The sequence below is a fragment of the Trematomus bernacchii genome, unplaced genomic scaffold (genome assembly GCF_902827165.1).
Source record: "Trematomus bernacchii unplaced genomic scaffold, fTreBer1.1, whole genome shotgun sequence".
In the NCBI taxonomy this organism is placed as follows: domain Eukaryota; kingdom Metazoa; phylum Chordata; class Actinopteri; order Perciformes; family Nototheniidae; genus Trematomus; species Trematomus bernacchii.
The window spans coordinates 1,698,237-1,715,588 of NW_022987876.1; the positions used below are offsets into that span (position 1 = coordinate 1,698,237).

General features: G+C 41.3%; 3 protein-coding genes and 1 pseudogene across 3 annotated transcripts; all 4 read right to left on the reverse strand.

Moving 5' to 3' along the window:
* Positions 1 to 5,631: 5,631 nt before the first annotated feature.
* LOC117469586 lies at positions 5,632 to 6,064 on the reverse strand (annotated as a pseudogene).
* Positions 6,065 to 6,577: 513 nt separating this feature from the next.
* On the reverse strand, positions 6,578 to 7,228 carry LOC117469579 (histone H2B 1.2-like). The gene has a single exon (XM_034114019.1). It carries the CDS (start codon positions 7,213 to 7,215, stop codon positions 6,835 to 6,837), a length of 381 nt encoding a protein of 126 aa, XP_033969910.1. The 5' UTR covers positions 7,216 to 7,228; the 3' UTR covers positions 6,578 to 6,834.
* Positions 7,229 to 8,035: 807 nt separating this feature from the next.
* LOC117469592 (histone H4) lies at positions 8,036 to 8,412 on the reverse strand. Its single transcript, XM_034114031.1, has one exon. The coding sequence runs from the start codon at positions 8,393 to 8,395 to the stop codon at positions 8,084 to 8,086; it is 312 nt and encodes a 103-aa protein (XP_033969922.1). The 5' UTR covers positions 8,396 to 8,412; the 3' UTR covers positions 8,036 to 8,083.
* Positions 8,413 to 9,864: 1,452 nt separating this feature from the next.
* On the reverse strand, positions 9,865 to 10,267 carry LOC117469595 (histone H2B 1.2-like). Its single transcript, XM_034114032.1, has one exon. It carries the CDS (start codon positions 10,256 to 10,258, stop codon positions 9,881 to 9,883), a length of 378 nt encoding a protein of 125 aa, XP_033969923.1. The 5' UTR covers positions 10,259 to 10,267; the 3' UTR covers positions 9,865 to 9,880.
* Between the last annotated feature and the right edge of the window lie 7,085 nt (positions 10,268 to 17,352).

A 17,352-nucleotide genomic window follows, 5' to 3' on the forward strand; every position in this document is an offset into this window, starting at 1 on the left:
GCATAAAAACCTTCATAACACACAAGGGGACGGGTAATAGACAGACGACTTGAAAGGACTTGACTGTTTAAAATTAAATATTTGCGTTTGTTTTTGTAGTGAGATATTACGTTTAGTTTTTTCGAAAAACGTGATTGGGTGATTATAGCGCCATGCCTGGCAACCCACTAGACGGCAGGAGTGTCAGTTAACATGGCAGCGGCTAGCGTTACTCCAAAAATAGTGAGGTTTGGATTCAAGGATTATGTTGTCGATGACGCTAATAAGAAGAGAACAGCGGTATGCAGGGTCTGCAGCATAAAGATCAGTGACACGACCACCACAACATCCAACTTCATTCGTCACTACAAAAAAACCCACTGAGAAAGGTGCGTGAATGTGTTGTGTTAGCTAGAAAGCTAACGTTAAGTTTAAGCTACGTTAGACTTGGTTTCAAATCGATTAAGCATTGCAAAGAGAATACAAAACGGTAAATTAACACTAGAACCGCCAAGGGATTCATTTGTACTAACCCTGATACTGACGGGCCGTCAGGAGAGGGAGAGAGAGAGAGGAAAAGAGATGCCTCGTTTATTTCCCCTGTGTTATTATCAGAAAGTTACTGTAAACTGTTGAATAATGTAGTTCATCTACTTTTAGTAGTTTGTTTAAATGTTTTAATTATGTTGTTTTTGTTTGTAGAAGTGCATCATTCCTTGATTTATTGTAAAATGAATCTGAACTTTTTGATCTGTTATGATGATAAACTGAAGCCATTTCTAAATTAACCCAATTAACTGAGTTTTAAATCGTCCTACTTAGTTTATACGGAAATTATGAAGAGGAACAAATGAAATGATTTGAAAATGATATCTATGTAGGTGCTGACGCTGTTGGCGGTTCTAGTGTTAACAGACATTTAAATTAAATATGTGTAATGGCAAATGCCATATATGATTTTCTTACCTGGAATTCTGCCTTTTTGAACAGACTTTTTGATTGCGTCCTAGCTATATTGTCTGCAGTTCTAGGGTTAATATGAATCTAATATGATTGTCATCGGTCTAAATTAGATTTCAAATTATTAACTGTCTATGTAATGAAGATCATAGTGTGGGTTGAATCCATTTTCATAACCACTGTCTTTTAACTGATTTAAATGCGGAAACTGGGCTTATTCATCAGAATTTTGTATGACTTGACTTGACTTGACCTGAGCAATGACTTGACTTGACTTGCTTGACTCTCACCACAGTGACTTGGGACTTGCTTGATACTTGTAGGTCAAGACTTGAGACTTGCTCATGACTTGCACATGTAGGACTTACTCCCACCTCTGAAAGTAATTCACACAGCCTCTTCCCTCTTCTCTCTGTGAGGAGCAGCAGGTTCAGCTTTCAGAACAAAGTAACAAAAAACTAAAATGGCATTCATTTTTTTAAATATGTCGTGTAGTAATAGATTTATTTATTTTTCTTCTCAAGAGAGTACCAGAATGTGTATTTTATGTTAGTATTTAAAAAAATCTCCTGGGGGAAAATCCCCCCAGACCCCAGGGGTTGGGTTTTCAGCATGTCAACTCTTTCACCTGTGGGGAAATTGCAGGATTGGCTCCAGGTCGCCCTTTTTATTTACTACAAGACAAATGTGCCTTTTTATTTCATACAGTTCAATTTGGATTGAGAGAGACAGGGAAATAATCTAAACCTCACGCGTGGCGTTTCACTGTCGGGGGGAGCGTGTATGTAATTACATTGCAAATACTGATTTGAGCCCCACCACTGTATGGGTTAGCCCTACCATATTGGCGCATTTCCACTGCACGGCCTCGCTCGGCCTCGCTCGGTATGGCTAGGCCTCGTTAGGACTGGCTCACTTTATGGCGCATTTCCATTACAGTTTAGGAACTGGGGTAGTATCTATAGTAACGCAGTGTAGGCGGAGCCGTGACGTCATCTTCAATGAGAACCCCAGAAAAACAACACAGCCGTTAGCTGTTAGCACTCAGAGCTCACAGCTCCTCATATCTGTTCAGAAACTAGACAAAAGTTAAACAAGTACAAACCACAGACTGCCTGTGTCATGGCGAATACAGTCGCTACTTTATTTATGTCTGTATAGGCCGTTGTTGTGAGTGTGGACGGTCGGAGCATATACTGCGTTAGCTTAGCCAATCTCCATTTAGAAAACACGCATTTTAAAAGGTTTTTCGCCTGCCGTCTGTCTGCAGACTTGACAAAGCATTAATTCATGGTTTTTACTAACCGGTATCAGTATGTTGTTACTTCGGCATCATTTTGAAACGTGTATTACAATTAAATCACGGTCAAATATGTCCATCTTGTTGTAGTTGTAGCCCCCTTGCCAGTGATTCTCTCTCTAGTTTAGCATACTCAGCCCGACTCAGCCTCGTTGTCTCTGGCCCTAGACCCACGATTTTATGAGGCCAGAAAAACTGTGAATTAGGACCCGCCGGCCGGTACTAGGCCAAGTGGAAACGCAACCAAAAACGGGCCGCTGACGTCACAGCCCTCTTAAACCGTGCTCCGCGCTGTAGTGGAAACGCGCCATATTGGCGCGATTACCCAACAAAAATACTCTGGAGCCGCAACTGCGGACCCGTATTGCGCATGCGCAGATCTAAGATCCAGTAGAAATGATAAAAAAGTAAAAGTCTGCTGCTTATTGTTCTACTAGGCCAAAATAGAGTCAAAGAGTATATGAAAGTGAGAGTGTGTTAATTAATATATTTGGGAGTTTGGAGTAAGTCTGTAGATTTGTTTGTGTGTGTGTGTTTCATGTATAGGCCTCTCACGATAATTAATTTTGTTGGATACATTTTCCCGGAAATTATTGCGATAAACGATAATATTGTCGGCACCGTTGTATGACCATTTTAGACCACTGACATAATGATAATATATAATAATAATTCAAGTACATCCTTTCAAACTGCTAGTCACATCCTCATGTAAATGGCAATTTATCGATGTCAGAAAAGTTATCGAGTTCATTTTTATTTATCGTACGATAAGTAAATTAATTGCTTATCGCGACAGGCACACAATAAAACAGTGGAAACAAACATGTTTGACTTTCATTAGTGAATGAAACTGTGTGCCCTTTATAGTCTGAGTCCATCATTGTGTATTTGTATATATTGTATATATATTAGGGCTGTCAGTCGATTAAAATATTTAATCGCGATTAATCGCATGATTATCCATAGTTAATCGCGATTAATCGCAAATTAATCGCACATTTTTTATCTGTTCTAAATGTACCTTAGAGGGATATTTTTCAAGTTTTTAATACTCTTATCAACATATGAGTGGACAAATATGCTTTATATGTTTGTTTATTATCATTTGAACAATGACAAATATCCTCATGAATATTAAACACAACAACATTACAAATATTCGCCTCAATTCAACCTGGAACCTCTCTCATACAATAATACTGTGTGTGTGTGTGTGTGTGTGTGTGTGTGTGTGTGTGTGTGTGTGTGTGTGTGTGTGTGTGTGTGTGTGTGTGTGTGTGTGTGTGTGTGTGTGTGTGTGTGTGTGTGTGTGTGTGAGAATGTGGAGACACTGTGATGGATCGTTGGAGCTATGTGCAGCTCAAGGCATATATGCTCGAACGGGAGCTGCCTGGACGCTGCAATCATGTTGCGCGTACTATCCGTGCTGAGTGTGCTGACTTTTCGTACAATGTCCCACTGTCTGGCTACCTGCATAAAGTCAAGTGCTCGGCGCAGTTGTCGGCGAAATGTCATTGAAACAGCTCCTTATATCCGTTAGCAATAGCTAGCACCAGATGCTAACAACAACACGTAAGGTGTGCCTCGCTCGCGCGAGTCGCGCCACACATACACACTCCCTCCCGGTCCTCCCGATGGCCAGTCCGGGCCTGCCGGTGAGCGTGGAAGTGTGGTCTGCCACAAGCGGGCGGCAGGAGCGGGGCTGTCAGCATCAGCTTGTAGATGGTATTTTACACTCGATGCGCTCTGAATCTACGGCGGCCGAGGACAAAAAATACACATGCGTTAATCGCGTTAAAATAATTAGTGACGTTAATTTTTTTTTGCGTTAACGCGTTATTAACGCGTTAACTTGACAGCCCTAATATATATCCTATATGCTAAGGTCCTGCTGCTGACACGATAGCAGTCATTTCGTGCGCATATGTGTAATTAAATCGAATTAAACCCATGATATCAAAATCTCACTCCAGCCAGGTACCCAAAGTTGGCAACCCTGGGTTGCATTAACAAATAACTATAAAACAACAATACTGTAGAATAACACAATGAATGTCGTGAATACACCGAAATACACGTGTTGAAGCAGTTCGCTGCTGATTACTACGCCCCCCGCGCGGGCCGAATATTCGCTGCTGATTACTACCGAATATCCGGAGCCCGAAAAATGGTATTCGGGACAGCCCTAGATCATTCTGCTTCAGTTTGTGGGCTCCAGCCAGTTTATGGTAGCAGCACGTTAACAGCTTCATCCTTTGATCAGACCCCCGGTATACCCTAGTCAGCGCCCCTAGTTACACCAATCAGCGTGCGATTACCGTACAGCCTATCACAATGCGTGACGTCATTGGTAAGCGACGGACCCCGAACATATATGGTAGGGCGAACACATATGGTACTGACACCGGGCGGAAACATGTTTTGATTATAAAAACCTCAATATTATCTTATTTATAGTTAGTTCAGTAGACAAATGTACATGTTAACAATGGGTTACAAATAGTAAAATGATTGAACGTGGCTATTGTTTTATACTGTGCATTAAGAACATGTATTACTTCATTTTTAATGTTTCCTCGTCTGTGGGTTATATTATGTATACCACCTTGTAACTCCTGTAAATAAAACATACTGAAATGAATAAAAGGTCTTTAATTAAACTAATCCTGCATGCTAAACCGTCACACTGACTAATATGTAATGCTCATTTAGCTAGAGGTGGGTCTTCTTCAGTAGCAAGATTACTGTTTAAATCCTGTCATACCAACAATGGGAATCAGTTCAATGTATTACCAGACATGTAATCATAAATATTATCTTGTTTATGAAGTGAATTTAACTTCTTTTGGCGACCATGTACAGTCAATATAAAAAGGTGAACATAGATAATGAAAATGTTTTCTTTTAATTTGGACAATTAACTGACAGAATAAAACACTTAATGCTCTACTCACCTGTTATCATCGTTTTTAAAGTGAAACAGTTGTAATGTTGGCTCCTAGAATAAGCGTAAAACAACCTTTCCCTAAAGATATAACTAAGGAGCATTACTATTCCTTGTGGCTCTTGTGTTTAGATATCTTTATATACACACACACACACACACACACACACACACACACACACACACACACACCATAAATAGTTCGACCAATTCAGTTACTCTTGTTTACGCTGAACTAATACTCATAAATTAATGTATTCTGATTATACTCTGGCAAACCCTCAGTAACTGAGATTAGGTACTCATTTATTGGGATTGTAACATCAGTCAACTTCAAACCCAGTTCCTTCATCACGGTACAGCAAAGTACTAAAGTTAAGTGTGTACCAGTGTAATCATTAGTTTTACAATTACAATATTATTATGTAGGATTGTAACTCTTTAAAAAGGTGTAGGTGGCTCTCAAAAGAGCCGTTGTGTTTGAGTGTCCTGGTCTCAGTCACTAAGCCCTCTCCCCGCGGATGCGGCGGGCCAGCTGAATGTCCTTGGGCATGATGGTGACCCTCTTGGCGTGGATGGTAGGCCTCGCTGGACTCCTGCAGAGCCATGACGGCGGAGCTCTGGAAGCGCAGGTCGGTCTTGAAGTCCTGAGCGATCTCCCTCACCAGGCGCTGGAAGGGCAGCTTGCGGATCAGCAGCTCGGTGGACTTCTGGTAGCGGCGGATCTCCCTCAGAGCCACGGTACCGGGCCTGTAACGGTGAGGTTTCTTCTCGCCGCCGGTGGCCGGGGCGCTCTTACGGGCAGCCTTGGTGGCCAGCTGCTTCCTGGGAGCCTTTCCTCCCGTGGATTTACGGGCGGTCTGCTTGGTTCTGGCCATTGTAGTTTGCTCAGTGTTCACAGCGAGAGGAGGAGTGCTGTGTCTGTGAGCAGCGGATTTATGAAGGAGCTGCCGGAGCAGGCCGGGAGACACGTGCGCTGTAGCTGCTTTACTATTGGACAAAGTAAACCACTCCTCCACAGGGGATGATCAGGGGACTCTCGAAAATAAACGTTTGTTTTGTTTATGATTTTGTATAATAAAACCCTAGATTTGTTTAGTTGAGCTGAGCAAAAATGAATTGTCCCTTTCTAAAGTATAACTATGATTCAATTTTTGTGAAAAAAATTGAGAATTTAGTCAACTCCCAAACGTTAAATATGAGAATTAACGTTTGGGATCCAAAAATAAATCATTAATTGATCATGTAGTGTGCAGAAACAGTCTTTAAATTGCACCACCTTTCAGTGTGAATGCAAGACATTAATCATGGACTTCTGCAGTAAAATTAGAACCCTTTATAAAAGTATGAGTTTATTTGTATTATTTATTTCAAACATGCAAAGCATTTTGACATTACTAAACGGTGAAGTGTTCTCTTCTTAAACACAATCACTTTGTATTACCTGTATCAATCATTCAGAGAGAATGCTTTAAATGTCGGCAATAAACACAATTTGAATTGTTGCTTGAGTTCTTGAGTTTGTGGTGGCAAAGGCACGACATATAATATAAGTGTGTCCATTTACTATCGCTAAATACAACAGGATGAGCTCTCTGGATGGTTTGGGTGGCTCTTAAAAGAGCCGTTGTTTGCAAGTGTGTCGGGTTTACTTGGAGCTCGTGTACTTGGTCACGGCCTTGGTGCCCTCAGAGACGGCGTGTTTGGCCAGCTCTCCGGGGAGCAGCAGGCGGACGGCGGTCTGGATCTCCCTGGAGGTGATGGTGCGGCGTTTGTTGTAGTGAGCCAGACGGGAGGCCTCCCCGGCGATGCGCTCAAAGATGTCGCTCACGAAACAGTTCATGATGCCCATGGCCTTGGAGGAGATGCCGGTGTCGGGGTGCACCTGCTTCATCACTTTGTACACGTAGATGGCGTAGCTCTCCTTCCTGGACTTTCTCCTCTTCTTGCCGGTCTTGCTGGCGGTCTTAGCGACGGCTTTCTTGGAGCCCTTCTTGGCCGCTTTCACGGGGGGTGCGTCTGCAGGCATGATTACAGATCGATGTCTGATAGAGCTGATGACTGCGCCGGGCAGAGCGGTATATTTATAGCCACCCTATGCAAATACAACTGCGTTGTTGCTCGCATCGGATTGGTCGTTTTCCGAGGTGGATGTAGCGTATTCTGAGGTGGACTGAGCATGCGCAAAAAAGACTGCTGGGAGCAGTTTTCTTTCAAGTTATATAGCTAACATGCCTCTTACCAACTTGACTTAACACAGACTAATGCAATGTTTCTTCTTCCCACCAGGCCAACAGGCACCCAAAACATATATATGTTATATAAGCCAATTAATCATTCCAGAGTTTAAGTGAAGTAAAAATGATGTTATTAGCCCGCAGGTTATACACAGGCTTGATCATGCACAATTAAAGACAACGTTTCTGTGTTCATGCTAACACCCACGTAGTTGACGTGAAGTGTGAGAATAAATTGATTGCGTTTCAGACAACCAATAATGATGCTGTGAGAATTAATTTCCTGACTATTGAAATACATTTGGACTTAATAATTCATGGTATTTACTTTAGGGCTTTCCCAAGTGTTCAAAGCGCCTTACATTACATATTAGACATTAATCCATTGATTACTGTGGACACTACCCACAGGACACACACACTGTCTGAATCCACCATGGTATCTGATATATTGAATTAAAATATTAATCTTGGTTAACAGATACTTCTTCGTATGTTAGTGTCCCGTTTGAGAAATTATTTTATAGTGTACAACTCAACAAAGTGTTTCATTATATTTGACTCAAACATGAGTGATATGGAATGATAGTGTAAAGGAAACTCTTCATGTAATTTGGGTGGCTCTTAAAAGAGCCTTTGGTTGGTCGGTCTGACAGCTGCTTATCCCCCGAAGCCGTACAGGGTGCGGCCCTGCCTCTTCAGAGCGTACACTACATCCATGGCGGTCACTGTCTTTCTCTTAGCGTGCTCGGTGTAGGTGACGGCATCACGGATCACGTTCTCAAGGAACACCTTCAGCACACCGCGGGTCTCCTCGTAGATCAGACCAGAGATACGCTTCACTCCGCCGCGACGAGCCAGACGGCGGATGGCGGGCTTGGTGATGCCCTGGATGTTATCACGGAGCACTTTGCGGTGACGCTTAGCGCCTCCTTTGCCGAGTCCCTTTCCTCCTTTTCCTCGTCCACTCATTTTGGAGTCTTGGTAGATCGGGTCGTTCAGAACGAATGAGTGGAAGCAGTCTGACCGGCAGTATTTCAATATGAACTGCGGACCTAAGAGAAGACGGACAGCGGGAAGGCTGCTAGGCGGGGCCAACGCTTGCAGCCTCCACATCATCTTCCAGCACATTTTGTTTCTTTTAAATATTGTTTATCTAATTCGCGCAGGCTTTATACTAAAGGTTTGATGATTAAAGGTTCCTTAATATGTCATAAAACCCCCGAATAACATCTATAATTGAAAAAAGACAAGAAGACAGAAAATATATAATGTTTAAATACTGTATAGCCCATACAGTTAATGCATTTGACATGTCAATAGTTGTACACGCTATACACAGACCCTGAGTTAAGTTGTGCTGCCATGGCAACAATGATGACATTAATAATCAAGAAATGTACCACATATTTAATGATACATTTAATATGCTAAGTAACAGACAAAGAAGCATAACACTGCTTCCATTCATATATTAATAGTCTATATATTTGAGCTCTTACAAGCTTATAAAATGACTTTGGTAAATGAATTGCTATTTTGTTTCAGCAATGGAAACATTCTTGTTTTGTTGATAGTGATTTTTGACACATTGTATTTTATTGACAGCATAAATAATAGATATACGGTATATTTATTCTGCAGCTCAGAAAGTCAGATCCGACGGAAACTGTATAAAAATATAAGATTTGTCTCACATAAGAGTTAATTACTTAACTAGGGGGATCTAAATCAAACTAGACATGAATTATTCGTTAAATACACAAGTGACATAACAGATGAAGAGGTAACCTGTGTGCAATGAAGCGTCTCATGATATCTGTATAAATACACCTGTTGTAGAAGGATGGAGCAAGTAGGAGCCAAGGTCCCTCCAGTGCTATTTAACTGCATGACAATAGTATCAAGTATTGTAAATAAATTGTATAATGCACCTGCATTTTATTAAAATTCTGGGCTGACATTTCTCTTTGATTGCTTCGAGCAAAATCAATACTTAATGGGTATCCACTGAAATTAAGTCTGCAGGGAAACCTATGCTCCAAGTACTTTAGTGCTGACTAAGTAAGAACTTAAAGATCGTTATTTGAACTTAAAGATCGTTATTTCATAGAGGAAAACAAGTCTGTATTAATTAGGGATACAGAAATGTGAAAACCTACAATTTCTCAGGATATATAGTTAGACCCTGTTTTATATTTATGTATACTTATTGCACTTGTAAAAGTATGCATACGTTGTGTGTTAACCGAGCCATTGTGGGGCGAGCTGTAACGAGGCTCAGTAAACTATTAACATGTGAGAAATATATGCATTTCATATTTAAGGGATTTACATTTAGGATCCATGGATTATGCATCAAGTTGTACACTTATTCAAAACCGAGGAATACATCTATAGAAGTAGTGGGTGGCTCTTAAAAGAGCCGTTGTGTTGTTGGTATATCAGCTGCAGAGTTTACTTGGAGCTGGTGTACTTGGTCACGGCCTTGGTGCCCTCAGACACGGCGTGCTTGGCCAGCTCTCCGGGGAGCAGCAGGCGGACGGCGGTCTGGATCTCCCTGGAGGTGATGGTGGAGCGCTTGTTGTAGTGAGCCAGACGGGAGGCCTCCCCGGCGATGCGCTCAAAGATGTCGCTCACGAAGCAGTTCATGATGCCCATGGCTTTGGAGGAGATGCCGGTGTCGGGGTGCACCTGCTTCATCACTTTGTACACGTAGATGGCGTAGCTCTCCTTCCTGGACTTTCTCCTCTTCTTGCCGGTCTTGGTGGGGGTCTTGGTGACCGCTTTCTTGGAGCCCTTTTTGGGCGCTTTCACGCTGGCTGCTTCAGGCATGATCAACGGTTGAGGGTTCACAAAGTAGAATGAATACACCGAGACACAGCGTGGTCTATTTATATTCATCCGATGCAAATGAGACTGTGCTGTTGCTCGCAAGGGATTGGTTGGCTACTGAGCATGCGCTGAACAAATCACCCTTTGAGCATAGTTTTGGAGAATAGAAGAGAAACATTTATTTGTATTGAAATCTAAATAGTATTATTATTTCAAATAGATACATTAAAATAGCTCTTCAATTACAGATATATAGATATAGATACATATATATCTATATATCTTCAATTCAATATATATATATATATATATATATATATCTAAGAACTATTTCAATTTATATTCAGATGTTTAAATGTTTTTATAAAATAATGTAATACAAAGTATACAAAAGTAAACTTTCGTCTTCCTCACAGTTAACCATGGGACATGTTTTAGTTGTAACATAGCAGCTCCATGAAACCACAGCTCTGACCGCATGTCTGTTGATCGATATCAGCCACCTCACGTCTCTCATGCTCTCTGAAATCTGTTTCCATTTGACTAATTTCAAGACTTCGTTACCTTTGTCAGGTGTTAGGTTTTTGTATGTTATAAAACCTCCATATTTGAAATCATTTACCATTTTAAAAATCACTCTATTCTGTAGTCCGATCCAATCAATCCCTAAATGCTGAAGTTCAGTTATGAAGTCACTATAAACTAATTTGTAATATGGTCCATTTCTAGCTCGGCCTCTTCTTTTTTTCCATCCCATTTTTCCACCCTCAACCCAAGGTGCTTTCCTATTTATTGCAGCTGAGATATTTTTTACAAAGGTAATGTTGAGTTTAATGCCCAGGTCTATAGGTGCGTTCACACCGGAGTACTTTGGTGTACTTTTCCCACAATAGTTCATCAGAACTACGATATATTTGCGTTCACACCAAAAAGCCCCAGGAACTAAAGTAGCTCAAATTAGTTTGTCAGACCCGCTTTTCAGTCCCTGCTAGAGAGCAGGGACTGTTGTGGGAGAAAGTAGTTCGTACGTCTGATTGGCTGTGCGGAATGCAAACCACGCCCCGTACAACTCCCGAAAAGTTTTAAAAAGCAGCCATTTTACTTGCACGCATTAAAATCTCAGCGTAGCAACGAAGAGATTACTTTTTTGCAAAACCAGCAGGACTACAAAAAAATAAAAGACCACAACAACAAGAGTGGTAACGGTCGGAAGACCAGCAAGTGGTACGATCGTTTGGATGCTTTGCTTGGCCACAGACCCACATTCTCCGGCACCGCAAAGACCATCGCTTCTAGCACGATGGGGTGGGAGGATGCAATGGCGGTGGAATTGTCCAAGGACGACGACGAATTAGGTAAAATATACTACATGCACTGCACTGTTTTAATCTGCACAATAATGGTCACATATGTACTTTTATGGCTCGGTAGATCGAGCTAGCCATGCTAGGCTGAATTGGCTAACAGCTAGCTAGCTATTCTCGGCCGCTATGTAATTTGCTTCACTAACTCATGGCACTAATCGAATGTAAAATATACTACATGCACTTTACTGTTTTAATCTGCACAATACTGGTCTCAGATGTAGCCTACTTTTATTTGCTCGGTAGATTGAGTTAGCAATGCTAGGTTGAATTGGGTAACACTGTTAGCAGGCCGGAACATAGCTAGCTAATAACAGCTAGCTAGCTCACTAGCTATTCTTGGCCGCTATAAAAACGTTTTGACTTGTGAATAAATGTGCCATGTTCTGTAATTTGCTTCACTAACTCATGGCACTAATCGTGTATTTCAGGCAACGTGGTGTTTCACCTGGAATTGGATATCAGTGAGCTTTCCCCTCCGGAAATCCACGGTAGCGCCTCCTCATCTCCCTTTCCAACAACCAAACGCAAAGGTACATATAAACACACTGTAACTACTCTGGCCTTGAAAGAAGGTTACGCATCGAACTGATGTCCACTAATCACGTTTATTTATTTCTTGGTACAATCATGAAACACCGTGAACATACATCGTTTACACTTTTCGCGCCCTTTTCACTCTCTCACAAACGTAAACATCCGGGGCTAGAGGTCACATGACTTCCGGTAAGAAAGCTCTTAATCATTTTTGGACAAAATAAAATTCTAGCATACATCAAGCACAAAACAATAAATAAGGGCACTTTGAGCGTCAGCTATTTGATCCTATCTTATATTAGCTAGTAAACACATTCCTAGTAAGTTGTAAAACTACTTGGCTTATTTCTCCTATTAGGAAAGAGGACACAGGATGACAGCTTCCTGGACACCATCACGGTGATGGATGACCGGCGTGCCTTGGCCAGCAAGGAAAATGATGACCGGCATGCCATGGCCAACAAGGAGATGCACGACGAACGGCTGCTGCATGCACACAAGGCCCAGGAATCGCAGGACCAGCTTCTAAAGGTGATGGCTGACTCGGCGGCGCGTCAGGTGGAGGTGGCGGCGCGCCAGGTGGAGGTGGCGGCGCTCCAGGTGGAGCAACAAAATAGCTTTCAGGCTGGGCTTCTGAGAGTGCTAAGCGAGCTGGTTAAATCCAACAGGCCTCCAATTAAAAATAAAATAAAAACTTGTCGTCGTTAGTCAACTATACAATGACTTGTTGAGAGGCGTGTGGCGCAGTGGCTGAGTGCGTTGGTGTTCGGATCAGGGGAGCACAGGTTCAAACCCCACTGCAGTCAGCATGTCGTTGTGTCCCTGGGCAAGACACTTCACCCCAAATTGCCTACATCTGGGACAGTACATTTTGTATTATTATAATATATATATATATATATATGCCACTGTTATTAATACTGACACCTAACTGTATAGTAAGGGAACATAGGAGTTAGTGAACTGAGTTCCTCTCAGGAGGATATATAATAAAGGTGTTAACTGCTGAGCCTATTTACTGGGCAATACTACAGACATGTTAGTGGTATTATTTCTTATCTAACTCTTTCCTATGGTCAGACAAATCAGAAGAAGTCATTTAAACTTAATTTGAGATTTTGTTCTTTTTTTGTTTCTCAAATGATTTTCCAGAATATGCACCACCTAGGCATAGACTTGATATCACAAATAAATGAATGACATGTACTACAGTAATTGATTATATTGATATTGCCTACTCAGATATAAATGTGTATAAAATGAAATCAATTCAAAGTTTCTTGCTGCTTTTAATGCAATTCATGGCTGCAGGGCAAACGTCCAAAATCCTTATTCTACAATCATTTAATCAAGACACTTGTGTATATTTTACTTTAATTTGTAATAAACAAAAAAATATGAATGGTTGTCATCATTGCTCATTATTACTTAGCTATTTTAAAGTACTTAAAAACTATTATAAATATTGAAAAGTCATGACTGATGAAGTGCATTGTTCTGCTGACAGTATTTCTACTCAGTATTTCACCTGTATGGTGCGGTTCTGGGCGACAACACACAGTGAAGATGATCTGCTGCACGTACGTAGTTCTTCAGGTGTGTATGCTTAACATGTATGTATTTATCACAGTAAAGATGGTATCCAAAAGCTTTTTTAAGAGCCTTCAACCTCATCCCATTGTCTTTAACACACATTCAACATAATAATATACTCATTAATATACAGTATGAGTACTGTTTTGATACTGACATTTTATCTTTGCACTAAGGTGTGTATGCACTATTGTAATTTTGTCTGTTGACTGTGGTAAATAAAAGAGAGAACCAAAAGCACTGTACAAAAGATCAGCTTTATTGTCAATTTACATGCTGTTCAGATGCGTCATAAGGGCTGTGCGCGTGTCTTGCCCCCCAGCCTCAACAATGTCTGGCGCTGGCCCATCAAGCTGGGTCGCCGGTAAGGCAGTCCATTCCTCCCTGTACTCATCACCACGACGCTCACACAGGTTATGCAATACGCAACATGCTGCCACCTGGATTTTGTCCATGTTGCAGTCGTTTCGCTTCATCAAGCACGACACGACGCGTTCCATAGTATTCGCATATCTGGAACACATACAAAGACACAAATTAGCCCTACATAACTCCATAAATCCTACATTAGATAGTATTAATGTGATTTACTGAACGTACCATTGCTGTTCTTTGGGCGTGATAACGGTCATCATCCTCAGCTGTCCTACGACGAAACATGTCCATAGCGTGTGCTTGTCGCCGTCCAGTCCTTTTGTTAAGGCTTCTTAACCGCCTTCGCCTCCGAATCAGCATTGCTATTGCATTTGAATGGTCGATCTGTATTTGTGGCTGAGTTATTGGCTTAAATAACTCAGTTACGAAGCTGTGTAACACGAGCACCAAAACCACAACTTCAGTCAACTCCATAGCGTGTCTGACTGAGGTCGGAAGGTAAACAGAAGCATACAGCGGAAGCGGAAGTTTTTTTTCTTCTTCTCTCGGTTTTTTGGCGGATTGCAACTTTAAGGTGCATACCGCCACCTACTGTACTCGCCGTGAAGTTGTTTGCGGCCTGCCAGTAAACCCAAAGCAGAAGAAGAAGAAGTGACGTCAGCGGCTCATTTGCCTAATCCACCCCCAGGAACTCATTTTGGTGTGAACGCAATCTGCTTTAGTTCATCAGAACTAAAAGAACTCTCATGAACTAAATTTCTCATGAACTACTGTGGGAAAAGTACTTGGTGTGAACGCCTTATGGCTCCCAGGCCTCCATATTCCCTACTTTTGAATAATAAATTACGTTTAGTGACTTTCCTTGTTGTACCCCACACCACATTGACACACTGTTTGTTTAACTGTTCCTTTTCCTCTTACAGACATTTTTGGTTAAAGGTGGGGTAGGTAAGTTTGGAGAAACCAGCTCGAGTGCGCGAGAATTTGAAAATACACAGCCGGAAGAAATCTGCTACTTCCTTACAGAGCCCCTCCTCCAACACACACGAAGGCGCACATGACCAATGAGGGCACGAGATAAGTTTGTGCACAGATGGAAGGCTGACAGGCAGGTAGGCCAATAGTGATGTGTCGGTCGCGAACAAGCCGATTCTTTTGAACGGCTCTTTGGTACGAACGAGGGGAACCGAGTCCTACTTGGTGAGAGCCGTTCTTGTTATCGTTCAATCGTTGGTCCGCACTCACTGCCTGCCAAAATCCACTCGCCTTTTAAAAAGCTTGATTTTGTTCCCCAAACGTATTCTGTGAAGACCCGCCCCTACTCTGATTGGTAGGTTTCAGCACGAGGAGTGAGATGGGGTGGGTCTTAACGGAATACGCGAGAGAGAGAAGTCATAACAAGTGGTACAGGACAGGTGTTTTTCGGATGGAAAATTAGCCAAACGCAAAAACGCAGCAGCATTTGGATGCAATTCAACCAAAACCCAGGCAGTGATAAAGCGCACTATTTGTAAAGGTAAAATATCCTTTAAGCCCTGAGCCTGTTTTTCAGGTCTTAGGCTGGAAAATGACATTCCCAGAACAAATGACCATATCTTCCCTTCTAAAAGGGTTAAATTAATAATCTTTTTTCTCAAAGTAATGATAAACCTGTGAGTTGGATGTAGAAAAGACAGAACAATATAGATGTTTTTTATTTTAAAGAAAATTCAGATTTTACATAGTAAAAAACTGTAAATTATAGTGTCCGTCCAAAAATTATTTTTTACTTATAGTGAAAACTACCCTTGGATGATGGTAAGGTAGACTAAAAGCATTAGGAATCCAAAGTACAACATATACCTGTATCAAGATTGATGCAAAACAAGTGACATTTGACCTTTTTAGAGAGATTTAGCAAAAAGAAACCACTTCTGGGGTCATTTGGGTGGATTTTCCATATCTCTGGCCCCCCTTGCTCGATTTTGATGGTTGACACCTCTTTCTGACCGTTAGAGCCAATAGAATCAAAGGGGCGGGGGGGTCCCCCACACACACACGTTGTGAAGAGAAAAGGTGGGGGCTTTGCGCATGTAATTTTTCATCAGAGTGAACCTATCTCTACCTTTGACATCTGGAAACGGAAAAGTAGTTTTAATGCTTATGGATTATCAGAAATCATTTCAAAGGGACACAGACACATTAGATTAACCTATGGATTAACTTCAGCAGCGTTTTTATCGTTTTAATGCCATTCAAGACCACTTTGGATAGACTACAGAGCCAAGGTAAAAATGTTAGCATTTTTAGCTACCTAGCGTCACCTGTTTTGATGTCCGTTTTTGCTTATAATGTTGCAAATACGTATAATTCAGTGGTAATGTGGGTGTCAATCGATTCTGTGTCACCTCACGATGTGAAACGATTTCATGGATGTAGAGAAGAGATAAATAATAAGGTTTTGTGAGTGATTTTCGGTGCAGTAAGGTGTTAGCATTTTTCGCTCGTTGCTAATTCAGAGGCTCAGTGTTAGCATTGTGGGTTTTATTTTGAAAAAAAAAAAAATTATCAGTTAGATGAGTTTCGTTACATGGATATAAAACATTCATAGTTTATTAAATGAACATGCCCTCAGACACTGTTTCCTGCAAGATGTTGCGGCAGTGCCCCGGTACCGGGGTCTCTCGGGCTTAACAGGTTAAAGTTTATTAAACATGATCTATATTATCAGTAATATGAGCATCATAAAAACATTAATTTATTTAATGTATAACTGCTCTTTAATATAATATTTACAGTTAGATTCTATATCATTATTTAACAATTATGTAAAAACACCACCAGGAGAAAGTAGAGTATATGAGGGTCCAAGGACAGAGGGGGTCGTTCTCACATTCTGTACAAACTGAGTCCACTGAGACAAATGACAAATGTGTGATATTGGGCTATATAATAAACTTTAATACACTTGAGTCATGATGAGGCTCACTACAGAGGGAGAATTCTCTAGTACATTCAGCCTGCAGTCAAATGTGTCTGAATACAGAAACAGCTGATAAAAAAAGGGGTCAGCTCTCTGGATAGAAGTGTGTCAAAATGTCTTTGTTGAGGTGGTTGCAGCGGGATCAGGGTGTTTCTCACTTCTTGGCGTTTCTCACTTCTTAAACCATACTTTTAAATCATTTGTTGGTAAACAGGGTTAACTTGTACAGTGTTGACATGTCTGAAAAAGCATCAGCAACACCA

Excerpts from the sequence above, each read along its gene's own strand:
- LOC117469592 (XM_034114031.1), bottom strand. The coding sequence starts at position 8,395 with ATGAGTGGACGAGGAAAAGGAGGAAAGGGACTCGGCAAAGGAGGCGCT.
- LOC117469595 (XM_034114032.1), bottom strand. The coding sequence starts at position 10,258 with ATGCCTGAAGCAGCCAGCGTGAAAGCGCCCAAAAAGGGCTCCAAGAAA.
- LOC117469579 (XM_034114019.1), bottom strand. The coding sequence starts at position 7,215 with ATGCCTGCAGACGCACCCCCCGTGAAAGCGGCCAAGAAGGGCTCCAAG.